The sequence below is a fragment of the Trachurus trachurus genome (genome assembly GCF_905171665.1).
Source record: "Trachurus trachurus genome assembly, chromosome: 10".
Lineage (NCBI taxonomy): Eukaryota > Metazoa > Chordata > Actinopteri > Carangiformes > Carangidae > Trachurus > Trachurus trachurus.
Window position 1 is genome coordinate 1,012,446 of NC_139894.1, and position 19,931 is coordinate 1,032,376.

At 42.1% G+C, this 19,931-nt stretch overlaps 1 protein-coding gene across 1 annotated transcript; it reads right to left on the bottom strand.

The window, feature by feature from the left end:
* Positions 1-7,353: 7,353 nt before the first annotated feature.
* igfbp7 (insulin-like growth factor binding protein 7) lies at positions 7,354-19,707 on the bottom strand. The gene is made up of 6 exons (XM_083980433.1): positions 19,338-19,707; positions 18,517-18,637; positions 16,040-16,149; positions 13,547-13,654; positions 7,896-8,022; positions 7,354-7,730 (listed from the first exon to the last, which is right to left on the bottom strand). Exons 1-6 carry the CDS (start codon positions 19,665-19,667, stop codon positions 7,708-7,710), a joined length of 819 nt encoding a protein of 272 aa, XP_083836559.1. The 5' UTR covers positions 19,668-19,707; the 3' UTR covers positions 7,354-7,707.
* Positions 19,708-19,931: the final 224 nt, after the last annotated feature.

Here is a 19,931-nt window from a genome sequence, read left to right on the forward strand (position 1 = left end):
TATTATCTCATAGCGTGGTAAATGTGCAGGTCACAACTTGTCCACCACAGCGTTTTTGAGTTTTTTGGTTGTGTATTTGCTGAGTTTGATGAGCAAAACCAAGAAATTCCATTAGCCTCCGTAGTGTAGCTGCGCCGCTCGGTATTCTTCTCCCCCGATCTAAAAGCAGCTTGGACCAACAATTAAAGGTAACGAACCTACTGCTATTACTAGGGGGATCATGGCGATGGGCCAATTTTCAAAAATGTTGAACTATCCCTTTAACGCTGCAAACGTGCAAACAGACCCACACACACACACACACAGACCTTCATCTTCCTCCTCCTCCATCACACACACACAGATATTTATTCAGAGGTTTTTCTGCAGCTCTTATATTTGTCCTTCTCTGTTCTTGTTTGTCTCTTTTATATATATATATATACCGGTATATATATATAAGACTGGTCACCATTCTCTCATACATTTTAAGAATATTACTGTGATGCTCCACATTCTTACAATTTATATCATTGCATATTTGATATTTGAGTAGACTTCAGACTTTCAATTTCTTCATACTAATCTTCAACAATTCATGTAATTTCCAACCATTTCATACTCTTCATATCGTTTCATCTCTTCAAGATTGCTTCAGCAGTTTCTTCACTTACTTCAGCATAGTTTCAACAATTTATTCAGCTCATTCAGCTTCCAGCTTTTAGCATTCACCCGTATTTCCTTCAGGAAATGCATTCTCAACAAATGTACTCGATGGATAACGACTCTTCTCTGCTGGTTTCAGATCTCTCTGGTCTGCATGCCGTACGCGTGTAAACTCCTCTTCCAGGAGTTGATGTCCATGAGCATCGCCCCGCGCATGATGACGTCATAGAGCCAGCGGGCCAAGTGTGACATCATCAGCAGGAAGTGGAAGTTTAGTTTCATGTTTTTATATTTTTGTGTTTCCATCTTTGTTTTTGTTAGTTGAATAAATCAGATTTTTGGGTCACATGATCTGTTCTTGACTCCTCATTGGTCGATGGACGAGACTGTTGGTTATCTACTAAGTCAGTGTTCGCTCAATGATCAATAGAGAAGCTTGTGTCTGCAGTAAGGGTATCACGATTAGGCTACTGGACAAAAATCAGCCACTTGTATGGACAAAAATCAGCCACTTGTATTGACCACATTTTTACAAATGCTAAAGAATTATGCTCAAAGCCTGTATCAATCCCAGTTGGCTTTAGCGATCACAATTTGGTGGCAGTTGTTAGGAAAGCCAAAGTTCCAAAAGCTGGACCGAAAGTTGTCTTCCAGAGATCTTTTAAATTTTTTTGTAAAAATAATTTTGTGGCAGACATAAATAAGGTACAGTGGGATAAAGTCTGTTTAATAAATAAAGTAGAAAAATCACTGGAACTATTTACTGAAATGTTCCTAGAGGTAGCTGATAAACATGCCCCCATTAGGAAAATTACAGTTAGAAAAAGGAAAGCACCCTGGATAGATGAAGAACTTAAAGCCATGATGACTGAAAGGAATAAAATGAAAACTCTGACTATTAAATCTGGCAATACAACTGACTGGAAGGCTTACTGTTTTCTTAGAAACAAAGTGACAAAAGCAAATAGGAAAAAGAAAAGCAAATATTATCAAAATAAACTAAATGAAATTAAACATGATGGAAAGAAACTATGGAAAATATTAAATGATATAATGGGTAGAGCTGGAGATAATACACCCTCCTTTCTAGAGTTAGATGGCACATTCATCACAAAACCTCTAGAAATTGCCAATTATTTTAATGAATATTTTATTGGAAAGACTGAGAAGCTTAAAAAAGATATGTCAAATTCTGATTCAAAAATTACAAACCAATTGATCAATGACTATCTTATGAAAAATAAAGACTGTGCATTTGATTTTCAATCAGTTCAGGTGAATGAAGTAGAGAAACTTCTCGTAAGTGTTCATAGTGGAAAACCCTCAGGATTAGATAATCTTGATGGGAAACTCTTGGGGATGGTCTCTGGCACTATTGCCTTACCCATATGCCATATCTTAAATTTGAGTTTAAAGGAGGGTGTTTGCCCACAAGCATGGAAAGCTGCAAAAGTTATTCCCTTACCCAAAAACAAGAAAGAGCCATTTGCAGGTGCTAATAGTCGTCCTATAAGCATTCTTCCTGTGCTGAGTAAATTAATAGAGAGAGTTGTTTTTGACCAAATTTCACATTATTTTTCAATTAATGGACTTAACAATGAATTTCAGCATGCTTACAAAAGGGGTCACTCCACTAGCACAGCTTTAATGCAGATGACTGATCAGTGGCTTAGTGATATTGACAGGAAAATGATAGTAGGTGCTGTGCTTCTAGATTTTAGTGCTGCTTTTGATTTAATAGATCATAAGATGCTCTTAATGAAATTGCAGGCTTATGGTTTTAATACTTTGACTCTTAACTGGATGAGGAGCTACTTATCTAATAGATCGCAAACTGTACTTTTTAATGGTAGTTTTTCTAATGTAAAGTCAGTACAATGTGGTGTTCCCCAGGGGAGTTGCTTAGGTCCATTGCTCTACTCTATTTTTACCAATGATATGCCACTTGCTCTTGGTAAAGCCAGTTTGGCTATGTTTGCGGATGATTCTACTGTATATATGTCATCAAGCAGTGTGGAGGAGTTAAATGTTCTTTTGCAAAATGAAATTACACTTATTGCAGATTGGGTAGCCAAAAACAATCTAAGTCTAAATGTACTAAAAACTAAATGTATTGTTTTTGGATCTTACTTTGCATTGAAGCAAGATATCAAATTACACATCTCCATAAATGGCAGCTGTATTGAGCAAGTTGATGAGGTTAAGCTTCTAGGGGTTAACCTTGACAGTAAATTATCATGGCAGAAACATATAGATAAAATTGCAGGGAAAATGGGAAGAAATATATTTATGATAAGAAGATGCTCCTCCTTTCTTACTCCAAGCACCACATTGCAGGTTATTCAAGCTTTAGTACTTTCTCATCTGGATTATTGTTCACCTGTCTGGTCAAGTGCAGCTAGTAAAGAACTCTGTAAGCTGCAGTTGGTGCAAAATAGAGCTGCACGTCTTGCCCTTCGGTGCTCAATGAGGAAAAGCATAGACAAAATGCATGTGGACCTAGCCTGGCTGAAAGTGGAGGACAGATTAAGACGAAGTCTTCTAACTTTATTTAGAAATATTTGTGTTTTAAAACAGCCGACTTGCCTTTACTCAAGAATAACATTTGTTCAAAACAGACATGGTCATGAAACAAGACAGGTGAGAAAGGGTCATGTTATGATTCCTAGACCAAGAACTAATGCTATGAAAAAGACAGTCATGTTCAGAGCCACTTCTGAGTGGAATAAGTTGCCCTTAATTATAACTCAAGCAACAAGTAAAGAATGTTTTAAAAAACAGCTAAAAAGGTTATTCTTGGGTAAAGGCCTGAAAACTCTGTGACCTGTTTTGCGGGTTTGGATTTTCTTTTTATAAAATTTGATCTCAGTGTTTTTGGTAACTTGTTTTATAGGCAGGTGTTGTGTGTGTGCTTGTATATGTGGGTGTGAGTGTGTGAGCTTGTGTAATTCTGAAATTAGTGTTGAAACTGTATTCATGTATGTATTCATGTAAAATATTATTGTTACTTGAATTGCATGTTTTTAACATGGACCCCAGGAAGAGTAGCTGTTGCAGTTGTAACAGCTAATGGGGATCCAAATAAGCAAATAAGCAAATAAGCAAATACTTGTTTTCACAATTAATCGTGATATTAAACGTCACAATTAATTAATCGTAAAGATTCCTAAACACCGTCACTTCCCAAATAAGATTATGTCAGAACCGTATCGGCAGATGTGGCGCCAAAATAAAGGAAAATGCTCAGATACTGGTCCATTTATCTAACGTAACATTGAATTGGTAGGAATTTAAATGTTAGCCTGTCATTTGTATTTAAAAAAAAACAACTAAACAAAACAAAACGACTAAAATTTGGTCTAGACGACAATTTATGACCTGAATATTTCAAACGTTTCCCCTGGGGATTAAGAATTGGTTATATATTAATAGATACTTGAAGTATTTTGTGTAAACAATGAGTAATGTAGTTATATTTTGACTATATTTGATTTTACACATTCACAGTGTTGTGAAATAAATTAATGCATAATAATCGTGATAATCGTAACACCGTGATTATTACTCTGACAATAATCGTACCAAGAAAATTCATAATCGTGACATCACTACTACAGACCATATAAGGAAAAACCTCCAGAAGTGTATTTTCTCAATACAAACGGCAACGGAAGAATGTATTTAGTGCAAAGACGCTCTACGGACACAAATCTGGTGTCCCACAAAAAATACGTCACCAACTGACACGGGAAAGGGCGGCATTTGGTGTGTGACGTCACCTAGCGACTTGTAGTCTTTCTGGTTACGGATTCTTCGGAATTTTATTCTACAATAGTTTTACAACAAACTGCTGATTTCTCTTCATGAAACGTGATGTTTTAAACAGGTAGAGGACAGAGTTTTTTCTCATGGCACAATTCAATCGGATCACGAAATAAAATGTTCAGTCCCGTTCACTTACATGGAGACTTTTTCCGAGTTGAGGTCACATGGTGACGTTACTTCCTGCTTCCGCTGAGGCTCTCTATAAGAGCGTGAATCAATTTATGAACATAACCTTTAGCTCTAACGTTTAACGTTTGTTTCATTTTGTATCTGATGAACCTGGTTCGACTCAACACACTCTCAGAAATTAAACCAAACATGTATTTTGTTTTTGTTACCAAATAAAAAAGATAATTGATACGTTACTAATTTAACTAACTAACTTTATTTATATGCACTTTTCCAACAGAAACAAAACTCTGAATAAACCATTAAATCAAAAACAACGACAGACGACACAGTTCGCAAAACAAGATGTAAAATGGAGCCGTGAGCTGCAAAATGATGAATAATAGTAAGTGAATACAGATGAAATCCAGATGTTTTTCTGCTCCTCCACTGTCACAGTGTGGCGTGCGACCACCAGGTGGCAGCACAGAGCTACTCTACAAATCAACTGATCAAATCGTGTTTGTAACAACTTTATTGACATAATAACAGGAAACAGTTAGGGTGATCAGATCCCAACTCATCAAATGTGGGACAAAGATTAATTATGTGTCGGATTCCAATGCACTGAGATAAAATAACTTCTATTCTGCCCCTCGGCTCATAACATTACTATAAAATTTGTGTCAATTTTGGGGTCCTTGACGTAAAACAGTTTGAGAAACACCACATTAGCATACAAAACCAATAGTAACCCCATGCAATAGAACATTTAAAAGCATTTTATTTCATTATAATTTCATTATTATTATATTTCATTATAAGCCATTTAAAAAAAAGTTTAAAAGTGTTCCAAGCTTCATAAACAATTAGATCTTGGCGTTTTATTTGGATTTTGCCCTGTCAGAAAATCATAGTGACTGTGCAGTTGCAATTTTACAGTCAACCACTAGGTGGCAGCCATATACTATTGGATCAATACTAATATTGACTGACCATCATTGATAATTGTATGGTGAACTATCAGGTTATTGGTGAATCAATCAACTCAATTATTGTTTACACTGAACCTCGTTAATCTGAGCTGAAGAGTCAAAGAGTCGGACGAGGTGAAAATAATATCAACATTGATCACTTTGACCCAATAAAAGGCTGTTTCTGCCTTTATTGTCACGATAGTTTTTATTCAAGTAATAAACATGAAACAGGAGGTTTATGTATTTGAGGTGAAAGTTTGAAGATATCGAATCAGTAAGTTTGAACTTTAGGGCGGAAAGTGACACTGAAGCAGAGAATCGTCAGCTTTTACATTTGATTCAACAATGTGTCTATATTATTATTATATTGGAGCCTTGATGAGTCTGATCTTGTCTCCACTGAGCAGCTGAGTTCACATTTCATTCTGTAGAAGTATAGCCTCAAGGCATCATCGCATGTATACCAGAGATTAACTTTCCTGAACATGCTGACAGCCTAATTGCCTCCCTGGTATTTTCTACTTTCTTTGTGTTTGTGGAAAACGAGGCCAACACCCCCTGAAACACAAGTCTCCTCTTGTTGGATACCAGAGTTTTAACCCTGTGCCTAGAAAGGAAGGAATAAAAATCTGGCTTCCAGCGATGAATCGGCTTCAGATTGAAATGGCTGCATTAGTTACATGAAGACGTTTTCCAGCGGTGCAGATTGAAGGACGAACCTGCTGCTGCTGCTGCTTCCGGTCTCAGATTCTCAGATTCGACTCCTGCTTCTCTTTTACATTTGCAAAGGTGTTTTCAAATGCCTTTATTATAGGAACAGAGTGAGTAACAAGGCAGCAGGACTGTGGTGAACCACCAAACATCATGACAGTGAAATACAGTTTCATTCAGAAAGAAAGAAACAAACTTAGAAGAAAGGGTTAAATGTATTTTAAAGGGATACGGCAACATTTTTTTTTCGTATCTTGCCTCACTCCCGAGTCCATGACCAGCAGATAGACACCATCCTTTCCACTGTGCGGGCAGAGCTGGCGCACCGCTAATTAGCTTAGCTCAAACACTGGAAGTGTATGGGTAGTGTTAGCCTGCCTCCTACCCAAGCTGAAATCAGCAGTCAGAAGCTGATTTCATTTTAGCTCTAAACTCTGTAAATATATCACTTTATCCACATTTCAAACATTTTTAGGCGAGAAAGTAGCCGTTTAGATCAGCAGTGTGTCGTTAATTTGTCTAAGCTGTTTACAATTTTGTTTGGACGAATTCGGCGCTACTCAAGCTAGCCGTTGTGACCAACGCACTTCCGGTTACTTTCACAAAATAAAACACGCGTTGCCCTTTACATACAGAAAACCATGACGATAGAATTTGTGCTTTTACTTTGAAATAGGAAGCTAACCTACCCTCGATGTAGCTAGCTTGAACCAAAATAAACCGTCTTTGCTTGAACCCTCCGTTTTGACCGATCTCGTCCCGTTAGCGGCATTTGACCGCTCAAGATGCCTTACTGGAGAGTTTTGTAGCTCTGAGACGAAGATCGGCCCGCCGGTTTCCGTTTAGGGTTGCTGAAGAGTTTCTCTGATGACTTTAGGTGGAGGCAGGCTAACACTACTCATACACTTCCAGTGTTTGAGCTAAGCTAATTAGCGACTTTAGGTGGAGGCAGGCTAACACTACCCATACACTTCCAGTGTTTGAGCTAAGCTAATTAGCGACTTTAGGTGGAGGCAGGCTAACACTACCCATACACTTCCAGTGTTTGAGCTAAGCTAATTACGGGCGATACGGCTCTATCTGTTACTGCACGCACGCATGTTGGCATATCCCTTTAACTAGCATCAAAAGTTTCAGAAACAAACTGATCAAATAAATACATTTACCTAATTGATCAGAAAAAATAAAAACAACGATAAAGACACATCAGTGCTGTTGCCACGGTGATCTGCATCAATGATTTAATTACCAGACCATCATCATTTGTGTCTCTTCAAAATAAAAGCCAGATTAATTCATGTCAGTCAAAAACAATATACATGAATAAAAATCTCAAACATTAAAAAATAATAAAAATACCTCGACCCTGAATATAAACGTTGAATCAACTGAGGATTAAGAAAAGAAAGATGATCGTCTTCATTGATCTCTGATCAGCTGATTACAGTTCATCTTCCTTCGTCACTGAAAGGAAAAAACACGTTTAGTCAAATCATTACTTCCTGTGAATTTACATCTTTATTTGAATTAATTAATTAAATGTATAAAATGAAACGTTTAACTGTTGATGTTTAAACGTCTTTCTTTTCCTTTATTATTTATGACTTTGTTTGTTGATGATGTCACTACCTGTTTTGACGATGATGTCATCGAGGGACTGGACCAGGTGAATGGCGCCGACGGCCGAGGCTTCACCTTTAGCGTTGGCAGCGTGACACTCGTACGATCCTTCTTCTTCTCTGGTCAGTGGAGAGATCTGCAGCGACAGAACAGGAGCTCAATCTGATTGGTCCAACATGACATCATACTGATTAATGAGGTTATTGTTATTTTATACGGTAAATGCATGTGTGTAATGCATTTATATATATTTTATATGTGTACATTCAGTACAGTTCAGTAGATTCCCAACTGGAGGACAGAACACCCACAGGGGGGCGCCAGAGATCCACGGGGGGGGGGGGGGGTCATGTAGGACGTTTCAGAGACGCTTCAACTCTGCTCATCGTCAAGACAAAGACACACTACAGGCTAGTTACCATAGTGACAGCAGACATCCCATCACTGGCTCAGAACATCATGTAAAAGCCAAACTTAGTAACAACGCTGAATCTGATATAAAGTAGCTGGAAGTGGAGACTAAAGTGTCTGTTTTTATTTATTTATGGTTGTAGGTGAATTTAGAAATATAAGTGTAGAGAAAAGATGGAGACACTACAGTAGAGTAGAGTAGAACTAGAACATTTCCTCTGGGAAATTTTGATAGGACCACGGGGGGGCTACTGCCGGGCATACCATCTCTATCAACATGGGAATCAAACCCACGATCTTAAGGTCAAGACCGAGCTCATCAGACAGACACATGATCATCTAAGCACTGATATGGAGGAGCTGTAACCACAGTCAGTCACTTGTGTGCTGGTGTGTGTGTGTGTGTGTGTGTGTGTGTGTGTGTGTGTGTGTGTGTGTGTGTGTGTGTGTGTGTGTGTGTGTGTGTGTGTGTGTGTGTGTGTGTGTGTGTGTATCTCTTTACTCACATGAAGTTACCTGTGTGTGTTGTTGTGTGTGGCTCCAGGTGGATTGTTTATAAACATGTTAACGAGCGCCAGGTGGATTGTTTATGAAGTTAACGAGCTCTGGCCTGAGGCTCAGAGGTTACCATGGCAACTTGAGGTGGTTGCCAATGACGATAGGGGCCCCCCAGGCTGAGACAGACAGAAACATGGAGAAAAAGAGCGATTTTCTGCCTCTGCACCGGTCTCACCTTTAGGCTTAGCGTGAGAAAACGGTAACTCCTATCAGAACAAAACACAGATCACATTGCTCTAAGGACTTACTGAAAATTTTGGTACGATTTGGTGTTTCTACAGTAAATATTTTGGAGAGGATGGCAGTTTTAAAACATCAGGCCGTTCTGCTTCTCTCAGAAAATCTTTGTATTGGAGTCAATGAGGAGCAGAGACAGACGTGGCCGCACTCAGAGGCTGACAATTCAAATTCTGTAAGTCTCTCTGATATTTTGATCACATGGTGAGAGAGATAACAAGATTGTCTACAAATTTGGAAAAAATGATGTGTGTAGAGTGTAAATTGTGTCCAGGCCAAGTGTGGAAAGAGAAAAAATCTGGAGTTTTTCTGGACTCTCTCCCACTCTAACCGATGATGTCACCCACTCTGACACGAACATTCCGTGCAATACACACCCATTATAATCTCATAATTTCTCCAAAAATGATCATGGTCATTGAACAGGGACTGATCAAAAACTATATGACCTATCAAAACGTGGAGTAATACGCCAATACACAAGACTTGTGTCTACTGTTTAAAGTTTAAATGCAGTCTCTAGGTGAAAGTATGCCTGAGCAGTAGACGTTTGTTAAACTCCAATGATTGTTCTTTTTCGCTCTTTTTTTTTTCCGCCCGTCCCATTGACTTCAATGATGTCGCAACGTTCTATTTTTAGATAATCAGCTGATAACGTGGAAAACCCATAGAAAATCAAAAAAAATGTTTTACCCTAATTTCAAAGCAATGACATTCAAAAACAATCTCCCAAAGTTTCACAGTCCAGATAATTGAGAAAAGGCACGAAAATGATGAGTAAAGTTGACTTGCAACTTAAACCCTCTGAAAATGAGCGTTGCATTGGTGCAAAACATGAAATATCTCCTGAACCGTTCATGATAGAGACGAGCTGTGAATTGCATCTGAATCGCGGGATTCTCCGCTTTCCGACGGTCATTGAATGGTGCCTCTATGACGAGAGGGGACAGGTACAGAAACAGATGCTAAACCGAGTAGCATCGACGCTAACGGAGCGTAGCATCGATGCTAACAGAACGTAGCATCGATGCTAAACCGAACGTACACGCTTGCACATGTTTTACAAAATGTCAACAAAACATGACAACTTCTGAACCGTTTATGATAGAGACGAGCTGTAAAAAGCATCTGAATTGTGAGGTTCCCTGCTTTCCGAGGGTCATTGAATGGTGCCTCTATGACAACAAGGGACCGTATAGGGTGCGTGTAATCACGTGGTATAGGAACAGATGCCAGAGTCACTGGCAAAAACTTTAAATTGAATTTTCTCAGGTTTTAGAACGGAATAAGAGAGTGAAAGATCGTAATTCAAATGGCCAAATCTCGAAAATCATCAAATGTAGGACTTTGACTAGGGTATCATTTTAAAGCTTATTTTCTAATCTTTCCATTGATACCAAAATCTCAACTTTGAAATTTGGGGTCACTTGTGACTCATTTTGATGGATCGGGTCACATATATACTACTTGACTAGTAGCGAATCAAAAATCGTCCGGAAGATGAAAGAAGAAAATTATATGTAGGAAAAAATCCACACAATAACAGTAGCTGTAGGGGCCAGTGCCCGGTGCACTTGCCCCGTGGCCCTAATAAACAGTAGAGTAGAGCAGAGCAGAGCAGAGCAGAGCAGAGCAGAGCAGAGTAGAGAGTAGAGTAGAGTAGAGCAGAGCAGAGCAGAGCAGAGTAGAGAGTAGAGTAGAGCAGAGCAGAGCAGAGCAGAGCAGAATAGAATAGAATAGAGCAGAGCAGAGCAGAGCAGAGCAGAGGAGAGTAGAATAGAGCAGAGCAGAGTAGAGTAGAGTAGAGTAGAATAGAGCAGAGCAGAGCAGAGTAGAGTAGAGTAGAGTAGAGTAGAGCAGAGCAGAGCAGAGTAGAGTAGAGCAGAGCAGAGCAGAGCAGAGCAGAGCAGAATAGAATAGAGCAGAGCAGAGCAGAGCAGAGCAGAGTAGAGTAGAGTAGAATAGAGCAGAGCAGAGCAGAGCAGAGTAGAGTAGAGTAGAATAGAGCAGAGCAGAGCAGAGTAGAGTAGAGTAGAATAGAGCAGAGCAGAGTAGAGTAGAGTAGAATAGAGCAGAGCAGAGCAGAGCAGAGTAGAGTAGAGTAGAGCAGAGCAGAGCAGAGCAGAGTAGAGTAGAGCAGAGTAGAGTAGAGTAGAGTAGAGTAGAATAGAGCAGAGCAGAGCAGAGCAGAGTAGAGTAGAGTAGAGTAGAGTAGAATAGAATAGAGTAGAGCAGAGCAGAGCAGAGCAGAGTAGAGTAGAGTAGAGTAGAATAGAGCAGAGCAGAGTAGAGTAGAGTAGAGTAGAATAGAGCAGAGTAGAGTAGAGTAGAGCAGAGCAGAGCAGAGCAGAGTAGAGTAGAGTAGAGTAGAATAGAGCAGAGTAGAGTAGAGTAGAGCAGAGCAGAGTAGAGTAGAGTAGAGCAGAGTAGAGTAGAGTAGAGCAGAGTAGAGTAGAGTAGAATAGAGCAGAGCAGAGCAGAGTAGAGTAGAGTAGAATAGAGCAGAGTAGAGTAGAGTAGAGCAGAGCAGAGTAGAGTAGAGCAGAGCAGAGTAGAGTAGAGTAGAGCAGAGTAGAGTAGAGTAGAATAGAGCAGAGCAGAGCAGAGTAGAGTAGAGTAGAATAGAGCAGAGCAGAGCAGAGCAGAGCAGAGTAGAGCAGAGTAGAATAGAGCAGAGCAGAGCAGAGCAGAGTAGAGCAGAGCAGAGCAGAGTAGAGTAGAGCAGAGTAGAGTAGAGTAGAATAGAGTAGAGTAGAATAGAGCAGAGTAGAGTAGAGTAGAGCAGAGTAGAGTAGAGTAGAATAGAGCAGAGCAGAGCAGAGTAGAGTAGAGTAGAATAGAGCAGAGCAGAGTAGAGTAGAGTAGAATAGAGCAGAGCAGAGCAGAGCAGAGTAGAGTAGAGTAGAATAGAGCAGAGCAGAGCAGAGTAGAGTAGAGTAGAATAGAGCAGAGTAGAGTAGAGTAGAGCAGAGTAGAGTAGAGTAGAGTAGAGTAGAATAGAGCAGAGTAGAATAGAGCAGAGCAGAGTAGAGTAGAGCAGAGTAGAGCAGAGTAGAATAGAGCAGAGCAGAGTAGAGTAGAGTAGAATAGAGCAGAGCAGAGCAGAGTAGAGTAGAGTAGAATAGAGCAGAGCAGAGCAGAGCAGAGCAGAGTAGAGCAGAGCAGAGCAGAGTAGAGTAGAGCAGAGTAGAGTAGAGTAGAGTAGAATAGAGCAGAGTAGAGTAGAGTAGAGCAGAGTAGAGTAGAGTAGAATAGAGCAGAGCAGAGCAGAGTAGAGTAGAGTAGAATAGAGCAGAGCAGAGTAGAGTAGAGTAGAATAGAGCAGAGCAGAGCAGAGTAGAGTAGAGTAGAGTAGAATAGAGCAGAGCAGAGCAGAGCAGAGTAGAGTAGAGTAGAATAGAGCAGAGCAGAGCAGAGTAGAGTAGAGTAGAGTAGAGCAGAGCAGAGCAGAGCAGAGTAGAGTAGAGTAGAGCAGAGCAGAGCAGAGCAGAGCAGAGTAGAGTAGAGCAGAGCAGAGCAGAGCAGAGCAGAGCAGAGCAGAGCAGAGCAGAGCAGAATAGAGCAGAGCAGAGCAGAGTAGAGTAGAGTAGAATAGAGCAGAGCAGAGCAGAGTAGAGTAGAGTAGAATAGAGCAGAGCAGAGCAGAGTAGAGTAGAGTAGAGTAGAGTAGAGCAGAGCAGAGCAGAGCAGAGCAGAGCAGAGTAGAGCAGAGCAGAATAGAGCAGAGCAGAGCAGAGTAGAGTAGAGTAGAGCAGAGCAGAGCAGAGCAGAGTAGAGTAGAGTAGAGTAGAATAGAGCAGAGCAGAGCAGAGTAGAGCAGAGTAGAATAGAGCAGAGCAGAGCAGAGTAGAGCAGAGTAGAGCAGAGCAGAGCAGAGCAGAGTAGAGCAGAGTAGAGTAGAGCAGAGCAGAGCAGAGTAGAGTAGAGTAGAGTAGAATAGAGCAGAGCAGAGCAGAGCAGAGTAGAGTAGAGTAGAGTAGAATAGAGCAGAGCAGAGTAGAGTAGAGTAGAGCAGAGTAGAATAGAGCAGAGCAGAGCAGAGTAGAGTAGAGTAGAGTAGAGCAGAGTAGAATAGAGCAGAGCAGAGCAGAGCAGAGTAGAGCAGAGCAGAGTAGAGTAGAGTAGAGTAGAGCAGAGTAGAGCAGAGCAGAGCAGAGCAGAGCAGAGTAGAGTAGAGTAGAGTAGAGTAGAGTAGAGTAGAGCAGAGTAGAATAGAGCAGAGCAGAGCAGAGCAGAGTAGAGCAGAGCAGAGCAGAGTAGAGTAGAGTAGAGCAGAGCAGAGCAGAGCAGAGCAGAGTAGAGTAGAGTAGAGTAGAGTAGAGTAGAGCAGAGCAGAGCAGAGCAGAGTAGAGCAGAGCAGAGCAGAGCAGAGCAGAGCAGAGCAGAGCAGAGCAGAGCAGAGCAGAGCAGAGCAGAGCAGAGCAGAGTAGAGTAGAATAGAGCAGAGTACTGACCAGCACCCAGCCGGTGACCTCGTGTTTCTCTGGTCCTCCTCTGGTCTGGATCGCCAGGTTGTCTCTGTCTCCAGGAAGAAGCTCCATCCTCTTCTTTCCACCGATGACCTGGAGGAAGATGATATCATCATCACCTTCATCACCATCATCATCGTCAACACCTTCCTCCTCCTCCTCATAGACCAGAGCGGCTTTTTTATGCAAATGAGAATGACTGATGCATCCTGGGTAATTTAGGGGCAGCACCCGGCATCCCTCCATTGAAAAGTTCAGCCTAACTGGCTTGACAAACTAACTAACAAAAAGTTGTCTATTAAAGCAGAAGTAAGCGATCCGGTCGTTTTGGCTAATGCTGCGTTCCAGGCAGGCTTTTGAAACCGTAAATTACAGCTTCAAGTCACAACTTACGACTTTGTAGCGTTCCAGGCAACCCACTCGTGTTTCTCCGACCTGTTTTACCTGTGAAAGTCACTATAACGGCCACTCGTAACTTCTGACCCGTGAACTCGTACCAGATCGAACTGGTACGACTTCACAGGTCGGAAAACACCAGTTACGAGTTTCCTTGAACGCACCATAACAGTCCTCGTCCCTACGTCACCACATTCACGGCGTTCCTTGGCTGCACACACAGCCCTGCATGCCGTTCTCTCTCCTCATTGGATAAAAACTGTAGGATACGATAAATGTTTTCTCTTCGGCTCAGAGCAGAGCAGAGTGACTGACAGACCCGTGTTTCAGTCCAAACACTCTATGTAAGTGATTGCTGTCGGAAGATATAACTATTTAAGACTTATATTAACACAAATATATCACTCACTTCTGCTTTAACAGGCTGTTTACAGACAACACTGAGCCAAAACCTCCCGGTGATTCCACCAAATACGTGTAGATGTCTGGGTCAGACATTTCTGGCCACTGTGTGGAGTCATTGATCACTGTGGGAGGCTAAAGGAGCATACCGCTAGATTCATTCATTGTAGTTTTTCAAGATAGCGTGAACGGTGGGTTTCAAAGAGGGTGTCAAAATAATTATGAGACATAGTGCTACAAAAGAAACACAAAATAAAACATTCAAATTGATTGTTAGTTAGTCTACGCTCCATCAAAACACAAAAAGCCACTGAGTGCAATGTAAAAATGCCGGGCGCTGCCCCTAAATTACCCAGGATGCATCAGTCATTCTCATTTGCATAAAAAAGCCGCTCTGATCTATGTCAGTTATCCATAAAACTCATTGGCCTCGTGGTGATGTCACTGCATCAATCACATGGTTGGCCTTTAACGTTGACTTGTTTGTGTCTTCAGACTCGTCGACCTGCGGCGACTCGTCCAATCAGAGACGAGAGACAGGCTGCAGCTCGTCCAATCAGAGACAGGCTGCAGCTCGTCCTCGTGTCTCCTGAGGCTCAGCACCTGAACCCCTGAGGCTGCTGCAACGCCGCCATGAGCTCACAGCAGGAGAATGAGGGAGGAACGCTTTCTGACTCTGATGTTGTCATGGCAACAGGGAAACTCCATCCGTTCATTTTTAAGGGATAGTTCAACATTTTTAGCAAATTGGCCCATTGCCATAACCCCTATAGTCATAGCAGCAGTAGGTTTGTTACCTTTAATTGTCGATGCAAGCTGTTTTTAGAACGGCGGAGCAGAGCCGTGAGCTGCTCAGAGCTACGCTACGGAGGCTCATTATGGGATTTCTTGGTTTCCCTCATCAAACTCATCAAATACACAATCCAACAACTCCACAACGCTCTGGTGGACAAGTTGTGAGCTGCACATTCACCACGCTATGAGATAATAACACAACGTTACCACACAGAGTTGTTGTAGAGGGAAATTCATGCAAAACCACTGATGCACGTTGCCTTCAGGGACAGTTTTTCATCAACAGTCTCTGTATTTCCCTCTAAAACAACTCTGTGTGGTAACGTTGTGTTATTATCTCATAGCGTGGTGAATGTGCAGCTCACAACTTGTCCACCAGAGCGTTGTGGAGATGTTGGATTGTGTATTTGATGAGTTTGATGAGAGAAACCAAGAAATCCCATAATGAGCCTCCGTAGCGTAGCTCTGAGCAGCTCACGGCTCTGCTCCGCCGTTCTAAAAACAGCTTGCACCGACAATTAAAGGTAACGAACCTGCTGCTATGACTATAGGGATTATGGCAATGGGACTATTTGACTAAATGTTGAACTATCCCTTTAACTGACTGACTGGATCAGAGACCTGAACCAACCTCTGGTTCTGGATCAGGTGAGTCACTTCCTGTCTCATGTTCACACGCAGGACTGTTATTGTTTCAACCAGCGGCAGGAAACAGGAAGTGAGTGTGAACAGGAAACTGAAGTCAGAACGCCAGACTACACACACACACACACACACACACACACACACACACACACACACACACACACACACACACACACACACACACACACACACACACACACACACACACACACACACACACACACACACACACACACTCACCCTCTTCCAGGTGAGAACCGGAGTGGGAACGCCGACCGCCTCACAGCTCAGGTAAACCTGGGAGCCGCTCACGTTGTAGACTTCACCTGGAGGAGTGACGATGACTGGAGCTGAGGACACAGACAGACAGGTAGAGACAGTTAGACAGGTCACAGACAGACAGACAGACAGGTAACCAGTGGTGGACAGTAACAGAGTAAATATACTTGAGTACTGTACTTAAAGCAGAAGTAAGTGATATTTTTGTGTTAATCTAAGTCTTAAATAGTTGTATCTTCCGACAGCAATCACTTCTATAGAGTGTTTGGACTGAAACACGGGTCTGTCAGTCACTCTGCTCTGCTCTGAGCCCAGGAGAAAACTTTCCTTGTATCCTACAACCTTTATCCAATGAGGAGAGAGAACGGCATAAAGGGGCAGTCCTCTCTGTGTGTGCAGCCAAGGGATGCGCCTGAATGTGGTGACGTAGGGACGAGGACCAATAGATCCATGACGAGGGCGGGGGCTGCTAACTCCATCTGCTGACAAGACGTTATGGTGCGTTCAAGGCAACCCGTAACTTGTGTTTTTCCGACCTGTGAAGTCGTACCAGTTCGATCTGGTACGAGTTCACGGGTCGGAAGTTACGAGTGGCCGTTATAGTGACTTTCACAGGTAAAACAGGTCGGAGAAACACGAGTGGGTTGCCTGGAACGCTACAAAGTCGTAAGTCGTGACTTGAAGCTGTAACTTACGGTTTCAAAAGCCTGCCTGGAACGCAGCATTAGCCAAAACCACCGGATCGCTTACTTCTGCTTTAATTACATATCCAGAGGATTTGTGCTGTAGTATTAGATTTCTTTGGTACTCATGACTCTTACTTGAATACATTTCCAAGACAAATATTTTTACTTTTACTCGAGTTAAAGCAGAAGTAAGCGGAATGTTTGTGTTAATATAAGTCTTAAATAGTTATATCTTCCCACAGCAATAGTTGCATTTCCATCCACCTTTTTTTATTCGCATTTTCAAAAATTGCGAATAAATAGGCTACTTGGATGGAAACGCCAGAAATTCAAAAAAAGGCAGTTAATGCGCACAGTGGCGGACTGGGACAGAAAATAGGCCCTGGCATTTTTGACAGAGAGAGGCCACACATTATATATATATATATATATATATATATATATATATATTGCCTGAAATAACAGCAATATGAATTTTTCGCCGGCTTTGTTGTCAACAGATGCACATGGGCGAGAGGAGCGTAACCACAACAGTGGAAAAGCGTGCGGACTGTCACAGTTCCCTACTGTCTTTCTGTGTAAATATCTCATGTTACAACATGAAAACCTGCGGCTTATATCCAAGTGCGGCCTATCTATGTAGCCTACAGTGTTTTCTTTTAAAATTTAGCTGGTGCGGTTTATACAGGTGCGTCTATAGTCCGGAAAGTACGTAAATTGTGGTCCTCTCTGTGTGTGCAGCCAAGGGATGCGCGTGAATGTGGTGACGTAGGGATGAGGGCGGGGACTGCTAACTCCATCGGCTGACAGGAAGTTAGACAAAACCACCGGATCACTTACTGAAGCTTTAATTCCTAGGCAGGCTGAAAAGTACTGGTTACTTTCAGGTCTTTTTCTAAAATCCTATTGGACACAAGCTGTGTTTGTCAAAGAAGGAAACCCTAACCCCTAAAAGCAGCACATCAGTGCAGCTGCTTTCAAAGAGTTCATTCTCACTAACAAGAGTTAAAAGCTCCTTACATTCATTTACAAACAATTAGAGTCATTCATTGATGTGGAGAATAATAATAATAAATAATAAATGTACTCTTACTCTTACTTTTACTTAAAGTAAATTTAAAAGCATGTACTTTTGGATGCTTAAAGCAGAAGTAAGCGATCCGGTCGTTTTGGCTAATGCTGCGTTCCAGGCAGGCTTTTGAAATCGTAAATTACAGCTTCAAGTCACAACTTACGACTTTGTAGCGTTCCAGGCAACCCACTCGTGTTTTTCCGACCTGTTTTACCTGTGAAAGTCACTATAACGGCCACTCGTAACTTCTGACCCGTGAACTCGTACCAGATCGAACTGGTACCACTTCACAGGTCAGAAAAACACCAGTTACGAGTTGCCTTGAACGCACCATAACAGTCCTCGTCCCTACGTCACCACATTCAGGCGCATCCCTTGGCTGCACACACAGAGAGGACTGCCCCTTTATGCCGTTCTCTCTCCTCATTGGATAAAGGTTGTAGGATACAAGGAAAGTTTTCTCCTGGGCTCAGAGCAGAGCAGAGTGACTGACAGACCCGTGTTTCAGACCAAACACTCTATAGAAGTGATTGCTGTCGGAAGATACAACTATTTAAGACTTAGATTAACACAAAAATATCGCTTACTTCTGCTTTAACTACCTTTAAAAGCGAGTAGCAAGCCTTGCCTCTGCATGACGTCACCTGACAGTAGCAGCTGACCGGTGTGACGTCACTCACCTGTGGCGCAGCGGCCCTTGTTCTGGACGTTGATTGGCTCTCCGCCCTCGGCCTCGGCTTTCAGGCTCACGCTCTTCAGGGCGCAGCCGCTCTTGTACGTCACGCCGTCGGTGCCGCACACCTATGACAACAAGACATTTTAACATTTAAAAACCAGACTGGATGTGTGTTGTAGATATCTGTAATTCAGTTTTACCTCTTGTCAAAAAGAACATTTCAGATCCACAACTACGTTCTTCCTTCACTGTAACATTCATGTGTATGGGGTTTGTCATTACAGATATCTACAATTCAGTTACAGATATCCACTATGTGAATTACAGATATCTGTAACTGAATTACCACTAGTACTAACTCCAGTTACAGATATCTACAATTTGATTCTGACTAGTCATAATTCCAGTTCATGATATCTATAATTCACCTCAATTAAAGATATCTACATGTCCCTGTTCAGATATCTGTAATTAAGTTTTGACTATAGGAGAAATGAAGTTGTAGATATCTGTAACTGGAGTTAGTACTAGTGGTAATTCAGTTACAGATATCTGTAATTCACATAGTGGATATCTGCAACTGAACTGTAGATATCTGTAATGACAAACCCCATACACATGAATGTTACAGTGAAGGAAGAACGTAGTTGTGGATCTGAAATGTTCTTTTTGACAAGAGGTAAAACTGAGTTACAGAGATCTGGAATAAAAAATCCAACTATTCAGAATGTAGTTAGGACCAGTCAGAAAGACGTTGTTGATATCTATGTTAATTCTGGAGTCAAACTTAGCTTTTAGATGTTAAATCCTCTTTGCCAAACTCACCTCGTAGTTGCTCTTGCACGCGCACACGCCCAGCTTGTTCTTCTTGTCCTCGTCGCTGCGGACGCACTCGAACCCGGAGCCGCAGCGGCGCGCTGCCGCGCGGCGGCCGCCGCACAGTTCGCCCTCCGCCGCGGCGCAGACGGAGCAGCAGCCGCAGGAATCGAGCAGGGACCCGGCGGAGCAGCCCGCGGCGGGCAGCGGCGCGCACTGAGCCGCGTCACAGGGGCCGCAGCTCGAACCCGCAGCAGAGACCCGCACCGACAGCACCGGGAGGCTCGAGAGCAGCGGGACCAGACACAGCACCAGCATGAAGGACGTCATCGTTGTCATGGAGATGTGAGCTGATCCTGATCCTGATCCGGACTGAGTGACGGTCTGAGCCGGTCTGAGCTCCAGGAGGAGCAGAAGGAGCTGCTGCTGCAGCTGCTGACGACTCCTCCTCCTCCTCCTGACCCCCCCCCCCCCCCCCCATTTGTTGTTGTCAAATGTATGAACTGTAAACTTTTAATTGCATGTATTATGTTTTAATGTTTTTATCAATCAATATATCAATATCCTTTATTTAACCAGGTAAAAAAAACTCATTGAGATTTA

Excerpts from the sequence above, each read along its gene's own strand:
- igfbp7 (XM_083980433.1), bottom strand. The coding sequence starts at position 19,667 with ATGACAACGATGACGTCCTTCATGCTGGTGCTGTGTCTGGTCCCGCTG. Across the intron at positions 18,638-19,337 it reads CGTGCAAGAGCAACTACGAG|GTGTGCGGCACCGACGGCGT; the intron begins GTGAGTTTGGCA and ends TTGTTGTCATAG. Across the intron at positions 16,150-18,516 it reads CAAGGGCCGCTGCGCCACAG|CTCCAGTCATCGTCACTCCT; the intron begins GTGAGTGACGTC and ends CTGTGTCCTCAG.